The sequence below is a fragment of the Coturnix japonica genome, chromosome 8, assembly GCF_001577835.2.
Source record: "Coturnix japonica isolate 7356 chromosome 8, Coturnix japonica 2.1, whole genome shotgun sequence".
Lineage (NCBI taxonomy): Eukaryota > Metazoa > Chordata > Aves > Galliformes > Phasianidae > Coturnix > Coturnix japonica.
In genome coordinates this window covers 12,206,838-12,232,547 of record NC_029523.1, presented here as the reverse complement: position 1 = coordinate 12,232,547, position 25,710 = coordinate 12,206,838, and the positions used below count along the sequence as shown (strand labels likewise).

Here is a 25,710-nt window from a genome sequence, read left to right as displayed (position 1 = left end):
TGAGATAACACCTATATCAGAATCTTACTGACTGCATTAGTTTCTTACAATGTAATATCAGATCCATCCCTAGATAAAACTACAGAAGTGGGAAAAGAAAATCAGTAAACTACCAGTCTCTACTTTGAGAACTCACCAAGTTTTCAAATACTATAAAAAATAAAAATAAATAGGGAAAATACTTCCAAAGAAGTCCCCCTTTCTTCACAGTCAAGATGCCAGAACTTAGATCACCATAATTTGAAATTATTATAGTCTTCTAAAAAACCTCAACATTATGTTTTGGAAAATAATGCTTCAGTCACCTGTCATCTTTTCCACCAGCCATACTGAAATGTTGCTAATGAGGGCAGTTGGCAGAGGGTTTTCTAATCTTTTGAACACCAACCTTTGCAGCACACTAACATCAGGATTTTGGTTTTCATTCAAATACAGAAAACACACACAAGATTTCTATATTGGAAAGCTGTCTCAAAGAATGTTATGCAATTATCTATTAAAAGCATCTAAGAACAGCTAGGGCAGAATTAACTCCACACACTGACTCTGGCATTGGTCAATAGCAGGCAACTGGTAAAGAGTAAAGCAAAAGGGAAACATTTCAGTAATTCTTCCTGGCTTTCACCTTTTCACTCTTTTATCAATAATAAAAATGGCATTTCAGAGAATGACCAAGGTTAGAAAAGACCTCAAGACCATCCAGTCCAACCGTCCACCAGCCACCAATATCTCCTCATTTAGTACAACATCTAAACACTTCTTGAACACCACAAGAGATAGTGACTCCACCACCTCTCTGGGCAGCCCTCTTCTGTTATGAGGAAACAGTGTGGCCCCTCACCTCCCATTGAGGGACTGATTTCATAGGGAAAGAAATTTATATATGTACACACACACTTATAAAATGGTACATGCAATTAAGGAGTAGCTACTAGACTGCATTTCTTACACCTGCATGAATTTACTTTTCCCCCTTCCTCCCATTTCACTTGAGAACCTTAATTTGTGCCTTGGAAGAGAAGTGAATAAATGCACAGCAAAGGCAGGTTAAGTAGCAACTAGCTGGTCTTCTTCCTGATATGCACACATTACGCTGGCTGCTGAAGCTGACTAGACCACAGCGTAAGAAGCAAAGTGAATTTAGTCTTTCACAGGGGGTGTGTGTTCCTTGGGAATAGGAAGTGATGACAGGCAAAGACCATAGTATCTTCTGAAAGCTACTGTCCAAAATCACAGATAAATTCACAAGTTTCACTGATCCCACAGATGTCTAAGACTTATATTTTTTAAATCTGGAACTAATGTTTTTCTTTCATCCTAAGAACACAGATAAAGAGTAGAAACTGTGGAAATTATATAGGATATTTTATAGGCCAAAAGTGCCAACCACTTGTCTTACATAAGAACAAAAAAAAAAAAAAGCATCATTCTGTTCTGAGTGTTCTTTGACCACATCTGAGCCAAAACCAACTACCAGATCCCTCAAGTGTAAGAAAACGCTGTCAAAAATGGAGCTTAAAACAAACAAAACCCTTCCACAACTTAGTCTGTAACGTATCATCTAAAATGAGTTGAAACTGCATTAAAATGATAGGAAGTGAGCAAAATCAGTACCTTAAGAGTGAAATTTTAGATACATCACAGTATCTCAAACTGAATGCCAGTTCTTTGGAAATGAATTTGATCCCTTCTGGATGATGTAATTTCCACTTGCACCTAAAAAAATGTTATGGCTGCTCTTCAGTTAGACAAAGAATGCTGTTCTCTTGTATATTTTTAATTTTATACTCCTGTCAGTGATTATCAAACAAAGCATACACATTCAGGGAAGGAAGCACCAAGTTCCTGCATGTTGCCACTCCTGCTTCATGAAGCTGTTTCCTAATGCAGCATACAAGCATCATTCTGCTGCATGTTGTACATGAGTTGTGACTGTAGGGACTGCTTGCTTTGGGGTACTTCAACGCACACTTGGCCTTTAGCTTATTATGAAAATTGTCCTCAGTTTAAAACTGAAAGTTAATTTCAAACAAATCAGTAATAAACAACAATCTATTAGCAAAACAAACCCTTCAGAACAATTCAAGAGACAAAGACAACCCAGCACTACGACAGGGACTAATTTTAAAAAGATTTGCTTCAAATACAAACTTAATTTTTAAGCATTTCAGTCCCAAATCACAAAGCCTTACAGACAGGAAACCACTTGCTTCTGTCTTCTAAGGTGTCTTGTGGTCTGCCAGTGTAGTTTGTGGGTACACAAGTTAATTCTAATCTTTTGTACCACTCCTGTAATCTAGGTAATACATATGAGCCTTGCAACATCCAACAGGAAGTAGAGACAGCTGCTGTGTAATATATATACAGAGACTGTATGCACAAAGGGATATTATATGAAATGAAGAACTTAAGCAGTTTGTAAATCATTTAATTTCATTCAGTTTGAAGTAAAAAGAAAAAAGTGGCAAACTATGAAGTACCTCCTCCTCTTTCCTCCCTTCAGTGGTTCAATTCAGCATGACAAACTAGTTTATAACCTCTGCTTTCCTTAAGCCCTCAACTTTACTTAGTGGAAATTGAGAGCAGCCCAAACTTTCCATGCATTTTACCCCTCCCCCCAGGTTAGCTGCTTTCTTCAGTGCTACCTACTGAAATAAGATGTTTTTTTTTCCATAAAAATTGCTCCCACATAACATTTTAGCATCTAATCAATGGGAGCTTCTCTGAAGTTTGAGCACCCAGCATACAATCAGTATGCAAATCGAGCTAGTAAGCCTGCAATGCCTGCATACTCATGCCATTTACACTGAATCAGTCAGAGCAGGTTAAACTGTAAGGTCAAGGGACAGTAGAGATAGTATCATCTGATCTTACTTCTGTACCAAAAGAAAGTGAGACAAGCTTATAGAATTCACTGACAAGCAACAAAACTGCTTGGCAGCAAACGCAGCTTGTAAGAGATGTGCACTATGCAACAGCACTTAAAAACCCTGGTAAATTGCAAGAGGTCAGGAACATTTAGATAGATGTAAGAAAGGAAGTAAAGTAGAACAACAAAAATATTAGCTGTGAAGATTAATAAACATTGCAATAGAACATGAGAATATGCAAAGAGTCCAGTGGATTTTACAAGCTCTGAAAAGTTAAGGTCATGACTTCCTATTTGCATCTGTGGCAATCCCAAAGTTTTCATGCTTGAGTTTCAGCCTTCAAGGCAGGAGCTGAGTGGCTTTAAGCCCAATAAACCAAAACTATCAGGAAGGAAGAAGGGAAACGTAACTCTAATGTGACACTAAATACACATGACTCCTCAGATGATTCACTATTGCTAACCAGAAGTACTGCAGTCTGACTGTCCTTTCATTATGCACCAGTTCTCTGAATTTTGATAGGTTGTGTAAAACAACTTTCTCAGGAATCAACAAAGATGAGACTGACATTTACTAACATTAAAACTGCAAGTTAATAATTGATTTGTAGGCACATGAGCTCAGTTTGAGAACGGCCTTGAGGAAATTAAAGATGAATTTTGCATTTCACTAAAGATAAAATAAAGCATTAAACTCGCACAGAGAAAAGAAGTCATTTACAGTTCCCTCAGTATGATTTCTTTTCCTTAAAGCAAAATATGCAAAGTATCCGGCTTTTGGGGAATTCTACAGGTAACTTACTTTCTCATAAGAAACAAAGCAACCTGCTTATTGTCCTCCAATAGAAAATATCAGGCTATTGATTTTTAAACTTGTTTTTAGTGAGCTTACTGATTGGTAAAGGTGCTGGACTGATGGCCCTAGAGACCATCCTCTACCTATAGAAGTGAGAGCATTCTGAGATCCTCTGTTATACTGCAGCTTAGATCCTAAGAGCCCGATGCTACTGGGATTGTTACAACACCAAGTATACAAAGAATGAATGTGCTCATAAACAAAAAACAAAGCCAACAAAATTAATAATTTGTATTTATCTATAATACACTGTCTGCTCCAAAAGTAATGCCTCCCACTTTATTATGTTGGTCCACAACATCACAGGAACATGTTGGAGATAGAGCAGTAGAGGTTGAACCTACCCTCCCATACTCCACTACATTTTCTTGCTGCGCAACAGATGGCAGCAGGGGGGCACTGTGACAGAACAATGTCTGCAGATGAAAAAAGGTGACTCACTCAAATTCTTCCACGTGGAAATAAATGTCAGCCAATGAATTTCATCAATGCCTGCTGAACATTTACAGTGACTAAACAGTGGATGTGAGAACAGTAAGAAAGTGAGGTGGTGTTTCAGCAGAGGTGACATGACATGGGAGATAAGCCACATTCTGGATGGTCATACACAATTTGTAGAAGCATGCATGTAAGCTCTTGTTCATCACTAGTGAAAATGCATGGCTATCAGTAGTGAGTATGGTAAAAAGTAGAGTGAATTCTTAGCTGCAAAACAGTATCAAATAGCATTATGCATATTTCCATGGAAATAAACACGAGGCATTACTTTCAGAGTGGCCTATGTACTACAACTCTTAACTACTACCAGAGCTGAGTATTGCAAGACACACGGAAGCAGAGTATAACGCAAAGGTGACCAGGCATTTTGCACATAGTGCAGTGATAAGACGTTTCTTCATAACACAGAATGAACTGAAATAAGCCAGTGAGCACAGGAGTTACATAAGCCATCTCGGTTTCGGGACCCTCTGATGTTTTGAACTAACAGTTACAACTATTAAAGCAAGGAAGTTTGAAGATTGAAATTTCACAGGTCAAAGGCTTTGGCAGTTAAAAACTGTATCTGTTAACCAGTATTAAGCAAGCATCCTTTTTCTTTTTAAGCAATCTCAGTGCACTACCACAAAATTAGTCCTCATAAAAGCTAACGTTAAAAGAGATCTCTACAGACTCTTCTGCATATGCAAACAGTTTGTTTTCTAATTGAATTAGCCTTAAGTCCTGTACCAAGTGAAAGCAAAGGAGTTTGTTTTCATGTTTGCATCTCTGAACACAGCGGATACAACGCAGCAATGTATGACCAACTCATGAAATTAACAAGATGGAAGAAATGCCATCCTCAGTAATATCAAGGCATATGATTAAGCAAATTTTAGTTTTCTTACATATGAAAACGTGAGGACAATATGCATATACATATATACAAATATTTGTTTTATTGCATTTATTTAAAATAAATTGGCAGAAACAGGTAATAAAGCTCTAGCAGCTACAAGAAAAGAAAAGCCTGCTACATTTCAAAGATACGACAGAAGGTACGACATATCAGGCAGTGTTTTACCACTTACCTCATGATGTAGCTCAGCTATCTGATCTTTCAGTTCTCTGATATACTGGTTAGAATCAGATTTATTAAGCTGCCCTTGAATCTTTCCTTCTTCTTTCTGTTTTGATTAAAAAAAAAAAAAAAAAAATGTTACTCAAATTGTTCACAAATATATAGTCTTAAAATGATGTTTTAGTTGTCTGCATATTTTTATCAAGACAGATATTCATACACTTTTCTCAGCAATTTTTACTTGAAGTTTTCTGCAGGTATCCAGGGGCATCAGCAGCTCAGAACAAGTAGATCCACTAGGGAACACCACATATGACAAGTTTAGCTTTCTCCTAAGGAGTTTTGAAACAGTGATATTTATTGTGTAGGAATAGTGCCAAACAGAAGGGAAGAGAGGAATGTCCCCTAATGCCACTGCTATAAGAGGTACAATGATAAGGTGTACAATGATAAAGAGATGAAGAGGACATTTGATTTGCTAAGTAAATGCAGTTAACTGCAGATGACTTCATCTTGAAACATTAAAGCCTCCAAAACTAACTTTCAGCTTGTCTCAAACAAAACCAAACCAAATCCTTGGTAGATCCCCAAAAAAATATATACAATAATCTGTTTTTTGCTGTTTTTTCCCCCAGATAAGTCATTTCTGAAGCAGACACCAACTTCGGCAGAAATCTTTTAAGTCTTCATACCAATTACAAATCACATACAACCAAAACATTACAGAAACCCAACTGTACATGGGACACGTGGCTTTCTAACAGTAGCTCATCTTGCTGAGTTCCTACTTGCACTTAAAGAAAGTAAGCAATGAATTTCAACAGGCAAGCTCCAACTAACTTACAAACAGAAATTCAGTAGAATGAGAGGTGTCAACCACTCTTCAAAATATAAAGCAAAAAACTTTAACAGAGCATTCCCTGAAACACCACCAGGACACAACATGTGCCAGGAAGTTAATAGCAGCGCTCAGCCTTCCAAACCATTTTATTACATAAAGAGAAGAACCCTGAGTAGTGTCAGTGTTTGCTATTTCAAAGATATTTCTCTTTTAAAGCTGTTTTTTCATTGCATAAGAGTGCACATTACAAAGTTACTCTGCAATATTTACTATCAACTGACACATAAACCACATTTGAATAGCAGTGCGTAGTACCACACTGAATTCAGTTCCAAGCCAATCTATGGCTCATATTCACAAAGTGAGAAGTATCATTATTTTTTCTTCTGATAGAGGTTAAAAGAATGATTTATATAAAACAAACTCATCTACTTTTACAGGGATAACTCTTACCATTCAGAATTACAAACAAGAGGAATATAACTTACAGACCGAAAATACTAGTCTATATTCATCTACAGAGAAAGCTTCACCGATGCTAAGAATTTAGACAAGAATGATTTCACCTCTTGTGACAGCACAAGTACATGGAAGAAATGCTCATCTAAGTCCTTCACTTGAAACAGACTTTTCCATTTTAGCGTGTTGTTCCTCAGACTCCACATTACTACATAACCACAAAGCATGGTGTCAGAACGCAAATGTAAACCCAGCTTCTTGCACCTGTCTTATATTTGGTGTCACAGCTTTTTTAGAGTAAACATCTGAGTTCATATTAGAATTGAGTGCACAAGAGGACTACAACTATATACCACAGAGTATGCGTTATTGGGAATTATATATCATTGCCTTAAATGATTTTTATTCTAAATAACACCGTAAAGTTAACATGTATCACAGAACAATTTAACATTAAGTTCACTCATGGAAAAGTCTACCACCAGCCAGCTTAATCTGAATGTCAATGTAAGCCTGGCTTGCAAGGTCCTCATCACCAATAAAGGTCAAAGAAAGTTTCAGTTTTCCTTTCAGAATGTACAGATTTTGTAGAGGTGATGGTTCATCAAAATGTGTTTAGCACAGGAACCCTGTAATGCGATTCTCTACAAACACATTTCTCAAAGAAAACTTCTGCTGCAACTTCCTCTTGCAACACTGGAAACACTAGAGGTCAGAAGATGATCCTTTTATCTGGCTGCAAAAAAATTAGAAAACCACAAGTATTTCTAACAAACTGTTTAAGACCATGTCCTATAAGCAACAAAGCCTATTTTCAGTGGGTAAACTACAAAGGTGCCACACAAACATTGGGTTGCATCAGCATCTTCTTCATAGCTGCTGTTCATCTCTCTGAGCAGCAAAGATTTTTTTTTAACCTACTTTATTTTTCCTTCCAAATTGTTTATGCCATTACTTCTTTAAAAGGCGCTCATGCAGGTGCACAAGCAAACCACTGGAAAACATGCAGTTATCATACATTCTAGAATTAAAATATTTTTCAGTTTTTACAAAAATATTTGTTGTATAAATCAGATAAGCAGACAGCTGAAATTGTACACCTGTCAGATAAAAGCAATTAAAAATATTTGTGTTCATCTGTCAGTATGTGAGCCTGGTTACCTGTCATTCTTCAGAAATCCAAGACACTGATGTTTCTCTTCAATGCAAAACTGTTTTGCTTTCCAGGCATTTTACATTTATATTAAGTTCATATTACACACTAGCAGTTTTCAGCTTCTGATAAGTATTTGTTAATCAAAGGCAAATTTCACTTTTAGTTGTAACATTTTTTAACACTAGTTTTTCATTGTGACAGTTGATAAGAGATCAAAACCTGATGACAGGAAGCTTTCAGTACGTGCAGCTCCTTTCAATATTACAGAACGCAATAGGAATGTCTTTCCCTACTATATTTTTCCTGGTATATCACAAACACAGTACACTTTATTGTAAATATCCTGTAGTTCTGGATCTCATTTTCAACCTACACAAGGTATTCTATACAACACTATCTTGTACTTCCTGACTACCATTAAACTAAAAGAAAAAAACACTTTTATTAATCAATGCATCTTGGTAATGACCTACAGTCCCTTTTCAGTGACCACTGTCAGTGTGCAAAAATCACCACTACACTAATATGAACCCCAAACTCTGTCCCCCAGCAGGTTAGATTCCCTCTTGTGCATTATAATTCTAGATTACATCAGATGCAATAGGGCACTAATCTTTATGCCACCATAACTAAATAGTGCATACAGTAAGCTTACTGATGCTTGACATGTTTGTGTCACATAAGTAAACTACACGTGGGATTTTAAGTTCATGCTTAACTTAGTGGCTTATTAAGAAAGCTTTAGCAACTTCAGCTTGGCTTTTTCAGCCTCAAACATGAGGCTATATTACATAGAAAAAACTGTAACTCTACAAACTGACCTAGTCATGTGGCATAGGGCAATTTGATAAAGCTCCTTGTTCTCAGTTCTGAATGTAAATTAAAGTTGCCCTGAAAAGAGGGACAGGGAATTAGCTAGGCTGCAAGTGACGTGGAAGTGGGAAAGTAAGAAGTGAAGATAAAACAAGCACTGAAGATAATCTGAAACAATTCAGTACTTTAGGCAGCAATACTGGTGAACTCTTGGTTATACCCTCAACATACTACTTGCTGGATCTGGCTGTTGTAATCAGTTCACTACTAAGCATCTATTTCACAAATAACTTGCATAAAGAAACAAAGGACTACCTGCCCAAAAGACAGTCCATGGTCCAAGCTTAGCAGCCTAAAAGGTCTGGGCCTACATTCAGAACAGTTTCGATGCATTTCTTCTTTGTCAATCCCATTACTATTGCTAGTTTCACGTTTCAAGTGTTGAGCCATGCAGATGTGCAGAATGTTTTTAGTATGGATTAATCAGGCAAGTCTTTCACAGAGGGAAAAAAAAAATAAAAATGAAGGAAAACCTAATCTCATCTGCCTTAGCTAGTAAGAGTGTTCAAGCACAAAGGAAAAAAAAAAGGGGGGGAGTTAACTGCTCTACTCATAGTCTTTCTTTATTCTAAATCTGGCTATGACTTTTTTTAGTTAAGAAAAGAAATACCAGCAGCAAAGTTATCTATTTTCATTAAATCACACTTCCATGTGCTTTGGCTTCCTCATTTGCTAGATGGTCCCACTGACTGAAAAAAATAAGCTGCTTTTATGAGTTATTTTATTGAACGCTTCCTGTTGTACCATTTAGTTCAGTAGGAACCAGGCATTCAACTCAGCTGGTTTTATGTTGTGCTTCAGTAGTTTTGTATTTCTGAAAAAAACTATCAGATCAACTGGACTGGTTCAAAAATGAATGTTAAAATTTAAGTGGTGTCTTAATGTGTGTTTAAGGTATGGGTATCACACCTTTTAAAAGGAAATAAGCAACTAGCAATCTTCCTTCACAAAAGTTTTAAGATCTAATATTGTATGCATAGGATGTGGTTAATGTTCATTTGTTGTCTGTTTTTGTTTTTTTTTTTATTGAGCTAGAACACTAGTACAGAAAATCTGTGGTATTTGAAGAGGTCACAATACAAAAAATGCCTGGCCTCCTGACAACTAATAGACATGCTAAGTTCAAAATAACATACTCAAACAAACTAGATAACACCTAGGAACAAAAATGAGTAATTGGAATAGTGGAAGAATGAAAGTTAGGCAAGTCTAGAAGCAAGGACTTCCTGTTTCAAAGCCCCATCACAAGTAAATCAATCTCTACATAAATTTCCACAGTATACTGCTTCTGCATGTTGGCAACACTGCAATGCCCACCTCCCCTTTTCAGGAAGGTTTATAGAAATGTAATACCAACTGGTGCTGTGTCATTCAAAAGCCATTACTTCAACTTTGCCCACTCCTTGTCTTACTGAACCTTCAAATAGACCAGCTCCTCCAGCACTGGCACAGTTACAAACCTCTGTACCAGGGGAAAAACAAAATAGAAAAACTCAAACCACCTGGGTAGCTATCAGCTCTGCTCAAGAAAAAAGTACCCGTAACAGATGAAGCAGCCAATACACAGTCCAAACTGACTTGAGAGGCTTCATAAGGAGGGAGAAGCACAGGCAGTGGAAGGGCAGGAAATAAGCCCTGAAGACTAAAAAAAGCTACTGCTAAAACACTTAAGCCCTTTCAGTTGTGGGAGCACTCACCTCCTTCACTCTGCTCTGAAGTACTAGAATTTCGGTACTTGTCTGCACACCAAGATCTACTACAAGAACACCTGAGAATAAATCTTTTCCTCAAAGTTTTGCTTCTTAGACCAAAGAAAAATTCTGCCCACAAAAACGTATAAATTGAGATACGTGGCTGTAGTATCAGACTGAAGTTCTCCTTTGGCAGACTTTTTAAGAGAAAACCGTTTCTCTACCTTCCCAAGGATCAGTAGTTAGTCTCTAGCAGCACGTTTACCTGACATATACAACAACTATTGGGTATACGGAGCATCCAACCTCTGGACCAAGATGCACAGCTGGCAACCCAACAGCATAGAGACAAACGGCTTCAGAGAATGCTAACTCTAAACACCTGAAGCTGTTACTGTATAGTAACATAAAAATCAAGTATAGTTAGTAGTTATAATAAAATGGAGTTCATATTAGAAATTCACGAAACACATCTGAAACACCCTGGAGAACTTACGCCTGCTCTTGCTCCTTGAACTAAGGAATGTTTAAGAAAAAGGTCAAAACAATAGAATTCCAGTTGCATTCCAACAGCAGCTGTTTTCTAGTATACTCTTAATGATCATAGTGTATGAAAATATCAGAAATTACACCATTTAAGTAAGAGGACGTCTAGGGATCTTTTTCACTTTAGTAACTATGAAAAATACAAAACCCAAATCAGTGGTTTTACTGGTAGTCAAAATGAAGAGACACGAGACAGTTGTTCCTCAGATAATAATCTATCAGCTTTACTAAAAACATCGAAGGGGTAGGACATTTCCTCAACACCCTCAATTTTTTTTTTTTCCCCAACTTAAAATATTACCTTAGTAACAACCTGCCTCAGTCTCTTTTCAGGGCAGGCTTTTGAACTCTTACCTCTGTGGCAAGACAGAGCACTGAGATGTAAATGAAGCTTATTCAGAAGGGTAAATGTGGTAACTCGTGTCCTTTCAGTGACTTTACAGTGACTCATTCGAGACTTCCAAAAAACACATCACTAACATCATATACCACTATTGATAAGAGAAAATACGTTTCCTGTAATTTGAAAAGATGGAAACAATTTCTTTACTCAACAGTCAGTACTTGGAAAATTTATTAAACAGAGGTCATAGAAGGGCTTAATTCTAGTGAAACAGTGCTAAAAGTTTAACTGTGGAGAACTAGCGCAATCATGGACTTCCTTTACAGTTGTTCTCAAAGCAGCTTTGACATGGTTAAATATGAGTAAATGTGACAATTCTCCGAATCTGCCAGGAAACACACCAAGAAGGAAGTGATGTTACCCTCCCTGACCAGATCAACCTAACCAACAGAAGAGTTTTCCTATTGAGATTACTCACATGTAAAACTAGTTTTCTATAACAGAAATGTGCTTTGCATCTCCACATCCAAACCAATCACGGACTATTTTACGGGGATGGCAACAAGTCAGCAATATAAATGGAAAGGGAGAGACACAAATTAAAATGCAGACGAGGTCCACAGCTTCCCCAGCTCTGCTTCACTGTGTCCATGCTTCACTGGCATCATTCTTCTTATCTTGGCCAGCTGACTGACATTAACTGATAACTGCAACTTATTTAACCTGGCCTGAATTTCTTTTTTTTTTTTTTCCCCTCCTCCTCTCATTTTTTAGCTTGTTAGAAGGAAAGCTTAAAAAAACAGCAACCCCACCAGTGTTGAATGACCAACAGGACCAACTATACATGACCAGAAGGAACACCTCCTCTTACAGACCAGAAGATTAGTGAAGCTTGGTAGAGGTTTTCTTGAGAGCTATAAGGAAGTATAGAGGTAAAACATTATTAATAGTACTTTAAAGGCTGGTATTAAGGAGTTAAAACATTTGCTTGTTGCAGCTTGTTGCTATTACACCAGATCAAGTGATAACAATTAAGATTTATTCCCTGAGGAAGCAAACCCACAGATTTACTGATGGACTACAGGCATAAAGAGAAAATACACGTTCCTTGGTCTTTGCCTATATCTTAGAAAAGGATGAGACAGAAGAGGTTTGTACCTCCATACTGGGGATAAGATGTTCTCTTCACACAATGTTTCACTTTCTCATAGAAGTGAGAGACTTGCATTCTATAGTTTGGCCAAAACTAGTCTGCTATCAGCCTAGACATCTAAAAACACATTATTTAGTTATTAATGATAGGGTAAAGCATTTTATTCAGAACTGAGGAGCCTGCTAAGTACTTGATATAATGCTTGCTTCCTAAGGGTTTTATGACTTGAACTAGTAAGGGAAAATAAAAGAACAGAGGGAAAAACCACTTACAAATAGACATCTTTGCTTATGCACAGCTTCAAGGTTTTTCTCCATCACTTCTGTGAGTTAGGCATTCCAACTATGTTATTACCATTAAGGAATTTCTCAGGCTTTTGATCAAGACTGTCCATGGATAATTTTTGCATTTCAACGCATGAACACAGAAGTCTAACAGGTCAGCATCAAGAACTTAATGCCTAACATAAAATCACATTCAGAATACATAAAAATAACTACTAAACATCACAGCAGAATGAGATCTTACAACAAAGTTACATCTACTATTAAATGATAAAACTACCTCCTCATCATCAATATTATTAACCAAAACTAAGAGTGACCTCAAACTATGGTTTAAGTCTAGCATTTGTGAATGTCAGGACAGTTCATACGTGGGAGTAGTGATACTCTGCAGAAGTTAATGCCAGTGTCTCACACCTACACCTACACAAACATTTAAAAAGAAAAATGTGATTTAAGTTAAGCACTGCTGTGTACAATGTGGACCTTGCACCAAATCCCTAGGTTTTCCCCTGCTTCCTACAAAAATCACCATTTCCCACACACACAGAACAAATGAAGCTTACATGGTAACCTCCATCAGCTTAGAAATAATCACAAGCAGACTCATTTATGATGCTTCCTATTCAGCATAATCACTTTGAGACACCTATGCTCCAAGTTTAGTTATGTGCACTTTATATTAAATATTGCATTTCAAGTCATTAAGGCAAGCCTCCACTGTCACAGCATTCCAAGTGAGGAAGGAGCTATCTAGTACCTCATCCCCACACTGAGACTTGCTGGTTCCTCCAAAAAAACAACAGGTTATGTTGAAGCAGTAGGATCAATAGTGTGTTTTAGCTTGCTAGCTTTGAAAGTAAAGACTTCACAACTCCCTTAGTACTTTTACTGTTGCTGCAGATGTTTCAGGCACCTTTGAGTCTGAGCTCTTAAAAGGAACTTAAGATGAAAAGTTTTATATTTGCTGTCAAAACACCAGTAAAATATCTATTTGTGTAAGGTTCTGTAAGCAGAAAAAGAATCTTTCACAGCACAATAGAAACTTTTCTAGACAAGTCTACAGTGTGAAAGAAGACATAAGAGGAACTTATTTCATTAAACCACTAGTGTTTTAAATGTACATATGTACTTAACACTCAAAATGTGTATTGCACAATTACACAAGCAACGTTTTAGATTAAAATAAGCTTGAGATCAGTAGTTCACCAAACTCTAACATGGAAACTCCTGGGTACATACCACAGTCACAGAATGACTTCATGCTCAGACTATACACAAAGAAAGTACAGTCATTCTCATTGATACAGGAAACAAAGGATCTTAAGAGGCTACAGATGAAGAAATAATTAACAGGTGATCTTCTGAGATGACAAAAAAGACTGGAACTTGAAATGCACTTCCATAGAGACAAAAGAAAGAAAGTAAGGAAAGTGACCATGAAAAGGAAGGAGAGGAAAAACAAGTGAAGGAGATGGTGAAATGTCATGACAAAACAGTGAAGTCTGCATGTATAAGGCAGACTTACAAAGAGATTACCCTTCTAGCACATAACTACTTTAAATGCCCATGACATTATAAAAATTGCATATAATTCTGACAGCCATAGCTTAGGCAGTATGGAAACAGAATAGGAGAGAACTGTAAGATGATTACACATTGATGATTTGATCAGATCAGTCAAAGCACAGAAAATAAATTTGTTTACATAAAAAATACAATTCCAATTCAGTGAGAAGAAAAAAAAAGATTGCTGGATTCTCCATTTCATAACACCAGAACTACTGCACTTTTTGGAAGATCCAAACAAAGTTATCAGGATGCCAATTAATGCCAGCATTAAAGTAAAAGCAATTAAAGTTACTGATTCCTCACCTGAAAAACCAGATAGTTTGAAATCAAAGCCAATTATTTTTGCTAACATAGAAGAAAAAGATTGACCTGAATTCAGCTATTCTCTTATTATCTTTCCAGAAGATAACCGAGTCATATGCAATACTAACTTAGATAAGTAGTTCTGATGTACTCATCACAGCATTATCTAAGCAGTATATGATCAAGTGATTGCATTATCTTTCAACAGATTTGGTGTGTGCTTCACTACAGGAAAAAATATTCAAAGTGAAAATTCTTTATGCAAAGACTATTCAATTTATTTGTGCAGTTATGTACATAAAACAAGTTAATCTTATAGAAACAATACACAATACCTGACATGTTCCTCGTGCTGTTAGCAAAATGGTAACCAAGAGTTAAGAAACAAAAAACTGTCTTATGAAGCAAGTTAATACTGTACATGAAGATTAAAAAAACAAAACAAACAAACAAACAAAAAAACCCGCAAGTAGTTCAACTCTGACACCTTAAAATGAAATCATCCCAAAGGAGAGATTTCAGAGGTAACAAGTAGCTTTGAATCTAGGATTAGTAACCAAGAAAGCCTTTGCAGACAGGCAACAAAATTCAGGTAGCAAAAAATAAATAAATAAATCACATGCAGACAAGAATGTCTGCCAAAATCAAACTGGGGGGTTTTTTGACAGTATGCTTCCAACCTGATCTAGCATTAAAAATTACTGATTACAAGTAAAAAGAAAGAAATCACCTGGTGCTTGTACAGAAACAACTATTAAAAGCTCACCAATACGACCAGAAGGTAAACATAAGGCCTTTGCTTATAAAGGAGGCACACCATGCAATATTCCATTATCCCACTTCACCAAGTAACGCTTTGTATTCACAACAGCTTAAAAAAAAGGAAGTGAAGGACAGGGAAAAAATGTACAGAAAATAAGGAGTATGAAGCGACATGTTTAATATCACTTGTTACCTGGATTTCTAATTCAGCAATGTGCTGCTGGAGTTCAGCCACAGCTGCTATGCGGTCTGCCTCACGGAGCCGTGCTGCCATCACTTCTTCTTTACTCTAGAAGAAAGAATAAATTAAGGATAACCCATAATACCAGTTTCAGCCCATGACCATGCAATATTTACTCAGAACTACATAAAGAGAACTTACGCTGCTGAAGAATACAACACCTATTTATAACATGTATTCTAAAGAACTCCCAATTTTTTTTTCATAGCCCACAGAATTTGCAAACATCTAATACTAATTCCAAACTACAACCACCTAATACCCATGAAAAACATTGTCCACAAAGGTCCAGGTCCAATAAACAGATGCATTTTGTTCTAGAAACACTAATGTAAATTAAGAAAAAAAAAAAGTATCAACAATAATAACAGAAGACCACATTCTTCAGCTTCTGCTTCTGTTAATAGACAGCAAAGATACTCTGAAGTTACTTAGTTTGTTATTTCACCTTTCTTTAAAAACAAACACGAAAGAACCTCGTTTACATTCAGCTATCTTAGTAACAGTACACGAAGACAACCTCGAAGACTAGAGAACACAAATAAATCCACCCAGTGTTACATTGTCACCAGCTTGGTACAAAACTTATCCGCAGTAGTACTGCTCTTAAACTTGTTAAAAACAGAACTGAACAGCTTCATTTTCCTTATGGAAAGAACTAAGGGAAAACTACCAAAAAGTTGCCAATTACAGATTACACAATATGGCTCTGATTAACAATACAAGATGAAATTTTACTACACAACTGAAATGATTACATTTATTCATTACCTGGTAGAAAAGGGATTACAAGAAGAAATCAAGTCTGTAAAAACAATATACTATAGCAAAATTACTCATAGAGTGCCAATTCATCTCCAGATCTAGCCACAGTGATAAACCACTCAAGCTACATACTCTTGACACACTTGATTCATGTTATCAGCAGAACCTTTAGAGGGGAATACATTCAGTCCTTAAGTTATATACTGTTAATGCATATACATTGGAAAAAATGTGAAATAAACACCCAGATGGTAAATGTGTTCTATATGAGCAAAAAAGAGAAACAGAAGTGCCTGGATACATCATGGACATAATCAAGATATGATCAACTTACATTATGTAACAGCATCTGCTCTTAAGTTGCCAAATCAGCAACCGCAGTACAGCAAGTGGAATTCATTTTATTACAGGGTGAATGTCAACACACTAACAACTTATCCATTTAGAAGTTACTGGCCGCTCAGCTCTAGCTGTTTTTATAAAAACCTCTGCAAACATATTTTGAAAACAGAGTGAAGTTGTTTTAATGTCTCCAGTACATTAGGTCTTAATTATAGTGATTTCCTAATACCGCACTTGTTTGAGATGAGTATCAGTAGTCATTTCAGGAAAAGTTTCATCCAAGTTAAAAGAAAACTTTGTACGATGAATCCTTTATTGCTTTTCCATATCACATGCACATGACTAAAAGAAATTATTAAGGACTGGTTATGTATTTAGTTATGAAATTAAGTCTGAGATAAAAACATCAGGTAGAGCTCTGGTGCACTGACGGTAATGGACACTTTATTGCCCAGTATTTTTAGTCTGATCTCCTATAAGCTGTTTACTGTTTAGGTAGTGAATACCCTAACACTCTCCTCTGTACACCTTTCCATTCAAAGACAGTTTTTACTGCCATTTTTAAACCCAAACTAGTTCTGCAGTAATAGCACTGAAGGTGTCTTCTGTCACTAAGACATTCTGATCACTCTGTGATCAGATTACGCTAAGCAAAAGAATGCCTTTACTCATTACACACAGACAGTAAGTAGTAGAGCGTAGAGCAGAACCACACTTTGAAGTCAAGGTTTATCTTTGTGAGACCACAAAGAAACAGCTCTGTCAAAACCTCAAATGATTTTGAGAGGGTAAATTTAAGATGACATTGTCAAACTGGAAAATAAAGTAGTGGAAAATAATACAAATTACACATACAGAAGCACGTAGATAGACTATTCATATTTTTTACCTTACATTCAATCTCCGCTTGTCTTCGCTTTGCTTCATTCAGCTGAGCAAGAAGTCCTTTGTTCTGTGCAGTAAGATACTGTACCTTTTCTTGCAGGCTGGTGACCTCCAGCTCTGCCCTTCGCAAATGGTTATTATTGATCTGACTCTAACATTTATGACAAGAAAAAAATAGAGCATGTCAATGAGAGATCTTTTATATTAGTTTACCTCCTTAAAATTTGACAAAACAGACTTAACGGATCATTTGCTATAAGAAAAACTTGATGAAAGTGCATTCAGAATTTTTAAAATGTAATAAAAGTTTGCATGACATTTGTTTTTGCAACCATGATATTTCAAGGGTTCTTAAATACAGAACTCATTAAGAACAACATGAAGGTACTACACATGTTTTTACTTATCTTGCACTTAGGTAAGTCAAAGACTTTGTGAACTTGCACCCCAATTACAATTACTAACTGGTGCAACCAAGAAACATCCAGTTCATCAGAAATACTACATGCACACTTCTCTGACTTCAGTGAAGTCCTGGAAGTAATACAGTATAACTAAGATCAGTGCTTTAATAAAAGGCATTTTGTACACAAGGCTGTGCCTAGATCAATACACAATATGAGAACCATGCAACTGTTTCAAACGACAGCTGAGCAGCATTAACACACAGACTTCATGCCTAAGACTGAAATGAGAACAACCTAGAGGTCCTGTGGTTATTGCATGTAACCCAAAGTGCAGGATACCTATGCCCCCTACTGACTAAAACTAATAGAAATGAAAAAAAACAAGAAAACATAAATTAACAGTATTAATATTTAAAACCAAGTTTTAGAAGACAAGAGAACACTTCTATCCAGTTACTATAGAAGAAAGTGGTGCCTCTGTCAGTAGTTATCACATATTGTGTAGCCACCCTCTCTCTCTTCAGCACCATATCCTTACAACCCTTACATTCATGGGAAGATTTCCCAGAAACCTGCTACAAACACTTAATGATCAACAGCACATTCAATATCAATTCAGTTGAGAGCTCACAAATTAATATGAATGTACCAATTGTCGTTCACCTTCCAGTTTTGTCTAGTTAACTTGCACCGCAGTCACATAAAAAGGACCTCAGCAGGATAAGCTACTTCTAGCCTATTCTGCACATTTCGGTAATGCTAAAATACACTTTTTCTTCTTAGCAGGTAAAAGGTAAAGTTTCTGCTGAAAAGTGACAACTGGCTATTGTTATACCAAGATTCCTGCTTAGTAACCACATTCATGCTTTCAGTAGATGATCTAGTTCTGACAGTTTCACCAGAAAGAAAAGCACCGTTACTTTAGGACTTCAAATTACTATAGGTGAATCATCGATTAGGTAAAGGTTTGCAAAGGTGGAAGTACCTTAAGCATACTTTTGTTAGCATCCCAGTAACAACTGAACAGATAAAAATTCACATGCATTCCAAGTTTACCAGTTAATCCAAGTAAGAAATTGTGAAAGCTTAGTCCTGTAAGGGACATTAAAGTATGCTAGACTGATAGTATGAACTTGATTCTCCCTCCTAATCTAAAAGATTAAGAAAAAAACAGTTAAAAAAAGATTATGACAATTTAGAGCTAAAGTCATGCACATAAATGGTACAGACCATTAAATGGTGTTGGTCATCTGATGCTAATCTGGCAGCATTCAGGTCAATTCATACATTAAATATCATACCTGTGTTTCCATTTCCATCATTCTTTGTTTGGTTTCTTTCAGTTCTGCCTGAGTTTCTGCTTCTCTCAGTCGGACTGTCATCAGCTCATCCTGTAGCTCATTCACTGTATTTTTTCTTGGAGGATCTTTCCACCTCCCAGTGGTGCGAGCAAGGTGACGCTACAAAAAACAAAACAAAAACAAAAAAAAACCCCACATCATTCCTGATATCTTTTCCTGGTGTTCCCTAATTTTATTTAAGTAATCTCCTTCAAAGAACTCCTTGATGTCTCAGCTGTACGATGCAAAGTTGCTACAAATGCTACTGTTAGGTCTAAAATCTAGAAATCTATGGAAGTTTAAGAATAGAGAATTAAAACGTCAAAGACAGTGATTGCCAACTAGATTAAGTCAGAGATTTCAAGTATATCCTGAAAAAGAGCTTTTAATATTTACTGAAGAGGAGAACTGATAGGGCACTTCCTTTCTACAAGGATGTCTGGTTGTTAGTACAGGCCTCTGTCATCTACAACAATTAGAAAACAACTTCCAGCATACTCCTGAAGAGAAGTCTGTGGTTATTTTCACAATCCACAGTCACTGTTTCCTACTCAATGTCTTTAAGATTTTCTTGTCTTGCCATCATCCATTAAAAAAAAAAAAAAAAAAAGACGAGAACAGTGTCTTGGTACCCATACCTGCCAGTGTTCCTCCAAATCTTTGACTTGCTGCCTTAGTTCTTTGAGACCCGTCAAAGCTTCTGCTTCTCTTAGTTTTACTGCGATCAGTTCTTCTTGTAGTCTAGCAACATTTTCCTCATCAGGGAGAGAGCTATTCCTCTGGAACAAGGAACATCCTTTTCAACATGCATTTGATCAAAGCAGTGCTTAGCAAGACCTACTCCAAAATATAAACATGAAAACTCCTATTGTTAACCAAAATTTCTTAATAATGCATCTCCTGCATTATTATTAATAATTATTATTAATAATATTGATATTAATAATAATATTATTACAATAACGCATTAGAAAATATCTAATGACTGCATGCATATTTAAACTGCCTATTTGGCTGGATAGTATCCCTCCCAACATATTATTTACACTACTTCTAGCATGTTAAAATATAGAGATAAAAGATTATGAAATAATTGACAAAATTAAAGCAAATGAAGAACTAAATTTACACCTTTAGAGTTACAAAATTCTTACTCTGTTTTACAGGAAAAAATAAATGGAAATTCAGGTTTTGAGAAATAGATAACTTGCCTTTGATAAAGAAAGGAAAGGTATGTTGACAAAGGAATTATCCATTAATATTTACAAATAATATTCAGTCAAGAAAGCTCTTAAATGAAAGTTCATGGATGTATACAAACACATGGAAAAAGTAGAAAGACTAGAAAGAGTTAAACAGAAAACAGTAATACACGCTACAGAAGTTACTTAGGAAAAGCAATGAAAGAATGAAAGTCTGGAGAACAAAAACACAAGAAGGGAAGGAGGACAGTCTGTCCAACTACAGTTTCTGTTTATTGAATCAGTGGTCACCAAACACTCAAAGTTGAATTGTGCTTCATCACTTTCTACTGTACTTCTCAGTAGCAATTTCCAGCAAAAATCAAGTATTCTGTAGAGAGACAGCGTTGGGAAAGCTTCCAGGTTTTCCTGATAGTTGAGTGAAATACTTCAACATTAATACAATGCAACCACCATTCACTAGCATGTTTCAGATCACTGGCTGTAAGCATTAGCAAACCAAGGAACTGACTTTTTCTTAGTGTTTACATTAGGGGCTGTACATCCATTTAAGTCTCAGGTTACCAAGCAGCATTTTTCCAGATTACTGTTGTTAGTGACATGCCACATAAAGAGTTGTATTTATAGAAATTGAGGGGAGTTCACTTGACTTACTTTCTCACATGCCTAAGTTCATTAAGGATTGACTGAAACATTACTTGACATCCAAGCTGGCCTGGTACATCAATTTTTTTCCCCACAACTCCAGTATCTTCACATTTAAAGTTTTCAGTATATGCTACCTCCCACAGCTCAAGAAAAGAAGTATTCTCTTGCTAAATTTTTAGAGAATCACAGGTATCCAACCTTCTGGCTATCCCAAGTCACAGTGAGTAAAGAGGAACTGTCTTGGGCAGCATATAAAATATCTAATATCTAATTTTTAACATAGTTTAAATACACAATTAATAACATTTTAAAATATTACAACAAACAACAAAACACAACTAGTAGATTGGATATAGATGCTAGATTCTGACCTCCTACCAACATACAGCGAAAACTACAACACTCTGCCAGATTCCCAGTCAAGCTCCTTAAGTACCTAATCGATTAATCGAATTAATCGAGTTAACTAATAAGTTTTGTCCACATTCTTGAATATACAGCTTTTTCAAGTTTCCATGGGGAAATAATCTCCCAAAACAACATATGATATAAGGAGTGTGCTTTAAAATAAGCACACACTTTTAAATAAATCAATTGGATTTTTCTATTTTCCATGAAGAAAAACCTGACAGCAAATACAATAAAGTATCTGACAAATTGTTAGAGTACAGCTAGAGCTCTGACATGAGAAAGATACAAAATGAAAGGACGCTTGAAAAGCAGAAGAGTTTAATGCTAAAGACAACAGATAACTTTCCTACCCATAATAGAAAGTGGGAGAGACTGAAGAACTCAAGACCAGGGAATGGCAGTCTTGAACTCCTCAGTTCATGTCCACTCCAACTATTCATAGTTCTACATCACTTCAAGGCTCACCATAGGCTTGCTACTCATTGCAGAATACAGTTTTGAAACAGCTGATGTTTACAGCTAAAATTGAATCAGGATTTGGTTTTCCAATGCAGGAACAGGAGAAAGCAATCATAGGCCCTTCTCAGTGTAAACGTCTTATTCAGTTTGTGTTGCTGTTTTTTGGTACGGGTTATTTTTTGTTGTTTGTTTTCACTATAATCAACTTCAAAGTTGAAAAGAATCTTGCCATCATGAAAATGTTTGTCAAGAGTATAGAGCACAGTTACACAAAGAATTACAGGGACCTGCGTTCAGTCTCTAGCACTATTTTATACCAAAGATCCTGGGCTTGGTTTACCTTTTCCATCTCTAGAACTTTGTCTTGCATCTCCTTCAGGGCACAATGGGATTCTGCTTCACTCAGCCTGGCTTGGACCAGCTCTTTTTCCAGCTGTAGCACAAAGTCTTCACTGTATCGTGAACTGCATTTATGCTACAAAGTTTGCAGAAATATATTTAGTATGAAGCACAGATAGCTCAAAATGGGTTTTATGTGCCAGATTTAAAGCGAAAAAAATACATTCAAATGCTTAAGATTAAAAATTCTACTTTAAGATACAGAAGGTCTTAGCTTATACAGGTCTACTAACATGTCTATCCCCACTGGTAACCATACAAACCCTAGCACTAATCTTTCTCAAACAACAACAACTATACAAGACCAAATGTGTAGGATCAGACTGAGACCCCTCTCAGTACTGATGAGTAATGACTCATGCTTTCTTCTCAATATTAACCAGTCTGGGGGAAAACAATAAAGGATCTGAGACTATTTTGTGATACACTGAAAAGAGGCTTGAGAAAGATGAGCTACGTATAAGGTTAATACAATTTCTCTTGATCCCTTACTCAAACTTTGATTCAACAGAAGCTTTCCATAACCTTTGATTTAAAATAAGTCACGTATGCGTCAAAGCACTGTTACTTTGGCTTGCCTCTTCATTTCACTCCAACCTTTGGGCTCATGTTTACTCATACTCTAAGTATTTTTCTTAATAATATTAGGATAAGCCCAATGATTTAAGAGGAAACAGCACAGGACTTAGTAGTAGTATAGGCCCTTCCAGACAGATGGCATACCAATAGCATAGGTCCAGGCTACATCAGATTTGGTGCTCTACATGCAGAATTTACTCCAAGCCTATTACTATACCGCATTAGACACTTTAACACAACACTTCAGTATTAAAGTATCAGTTCAGAATTTAAAGCTACTCTTTCTGAGCTTCAGGGGAAAGAGGAAAATCTCACAACTGGAGTGAAGTTAATTTATCATTAATTTACTTGACTGATTAGTCAGAGTTTAGGAGAGCGATCATTTTACCTGCTTAAGTACAATTCTGTAAAATGTGTTTTTCAACAGATAAATTCAACTGAAAAATTGTTTTTGCTCCAAACCACCTAGTTCCTCATATAAGAAAAACTGAATTAACAGAAAAGTTTTCAGTTCTGTGTGCTGCTATTAGGATATAACATTCCCTAACCTTCACTGCACACACTAAACACTAACAGGACAAAATAGGAATTTATCACACTACTGAATAGCTGCAGAATTAGTTTCTTGTTTTTATACTTGTATATGCCAACTTCATCCAAACCGTATCTAACCTAATTCACCTGTTTACTGACACATTTTTGTTACATTTCTTAAAATACACAGGATATTAATCCACAGGGAGTTACAACAACAACAGAGGGGTAATACACAAAACACTAAAAGGCAAATGAAGCTTATGCAAACAGCTTTCAATGTCACAGAGACTATCCATGTAAAAGTGCTCAACCTATGTAGCTGTGCAGCTGAATGCACCAAGAACACTGCACAAAGATATTAACTTTGCCTTACACAACACTGATTTAGTATGTACTGCTTTCAATCTGCATGTTGTCTTCACACAGCAAGTAGCAGAGATAGACCAGAACTGAAACACCAGGAGAGAATGGATGGACAATGCTGATGTGTTTCTACAATCACTTCACATGACAGGAGGGTATACGTAGCACATGAAACAATATACAGAAGCAGAGAATTGACAACAGCTTTCTTGGCTGTTTGAACAAGTTCATCAAATAACGTAAACAGCAGCTTAGATGAACTGATGGACTCTCAGTTTCTTGTTCCAGATTCCAAAAACAATAAAATATGAAATAAAAATGAACACAGCACATTTTCTTTAGGTCAAGAGTCCTCCCAGACATTTCAGGAAATGGAGTGGAAACAGTGGATCTGAACTAACTAAACACATCCTGATTTGGCAACAACACGTGAGTAATGGAAACAGCTTTGGGCTCACAACTTGTGCTTTTTTTAAATCTGCCTTTAGACTTAGCCTACGTCAGACACAGTTAAATGCTTCTAACATCCATAGCCACAAAGCAAACATCAAGAACAGCCACACCACTCCTTCAACCCCAGCCCCAGCAGATTGGCAATGAAGCGTAACCAAGATAAAAATAAACTGAAAAAATATGTAGAAGCTCAAAGTTGTGATTTTTGATTTTGGAAAACAGAACTTTGTTAAATCACCAAAACTGTCAGAATACTATAATAAAATGGATGTTATGAAATGCTACTTTGTTTGCTAAATATCTGTCTTTGTTGCCTTTATGTGTTTGCCTTAAGCCTTAGTATTTGTGTCAAATACTAGATTTCTAAGCACCGTTCCAATCTTTTAACCACAGAAACACTTTCTTGACATATCTTGAAAAGATGCCTCTATAATATAAAATACTAAAAAGCTCATCTTACAGCCACTTACCTCTGAAATAAATAATTGTGCTTAGCCTCACATAACTGGATTTATTTTTTTCCTAATTATTCAATCATGTGTCAAAAACTAAGATCAGGTTATGTCAAACATTCCTAGTACTACTTTTGCAGACATATTTATATATGTTACAAAACACCTTTCCAGTTTATTATACTGTCCAGTTAACTTTGCTTAGACACTTGAACACTAATTGTAGTACTTCAACCAATATGGTATTTCTGAAAATTCAGAACATAAACTATATTGTAAAAATAAGGTGAATAAAATAAAGCAAAACCTTCAGTAAGGCTGCAACATTCATCATAAGCCTATTCTTCCTATGTCAGTTACCACATTCTTCATTATTAGTAATTCTAGAATAACTTCCTGAAAAGAAACTACTGAGAATACGGTTGCTGTGACAATAACTAAACATATGCCTATAAGTTACCTTGCAATTAATTTAGTCAATTAAAATCCCAACTTCTAACACACTTGGAGGGCTTTCTCAAAAGTCAGAAATGAAGAACTCCAATAGTACTTCAGAACAGTGGTTTAGCTTTACAATTGTTTTTCCTAGGTAGCAATATAAAAGGAGTCTACACATTATGCACTATCTTTAAAAACATTACACTCAGTTAAACAACAGTGACATGTCACTGTCAGTCTTGTCTGCAAAAAGATGTGAAAGCTGGCATCCAAAGTAAAAAGATATGAGAAGTCTCCATCTCAAGCCTTACAATTTTACGCTTCTTTCCCCTCCTTCCTTCTTTCTCCTATTTCCAAATGACCTAAAATTTATTCAGAAATATTCAGAACATATTTGATGACTCTTAATATACAATTCATTATATGAACATTAGCACAACTTTCAGGTCACTTGAGAAAAGAACTATAGCAGAAATTCCATTACTTATGCTGGGAAAAAGTGGTAACAAATAACTCTGAATTG

At 36.2% G+C, this 25,710-nt stretch overlaps 1 protein-coding gene across 9 annotated transcripts in view; it reads right to left on the bottom strand.

Moving 5' to 3' along the window:
• EVI5 (ecotropic viral integration site 5) overlaps positions 1–25,710 on the bottom strand; it is a 62,419-nt gene that overhangs the window by 12,598 nt on the left and 24,111 nt on the right. For 8 of the 9 annotated variants that reach the window (XM_015869929.2, XM_032446123.1, XM_032446124.1 and 5 more), the window contains 6 exons: positions 22,307–22,441; positions 19,885–20,025; positions 19,208–19,366; positions 17,504–17,650; positions 15,460–15,555; positions 5,294–5,389 (listed from right to left, as the gene is read on the bottom strand). In XM_015869929.2, coding sequence (XP_015725415.1) covers positions 5,294–5,389; positions 15,460–15,555; positions 17,504–17,650; positions 19,208–19,366; positions 19,885–20,025; positions 22,307–22,441 — 774 coding nt within the window. The remainder of the gene's footprint in view (positions 1–5,293; positions 5,390–15,459; positions 15,556–17,503; positions 17,651–19,207; positions 19,367–19,884; positions 20,026–22,306; positions 22,442–25,710) is intronic. The other variant, XM_015869927.2, reaches the window with a different exon arrangement.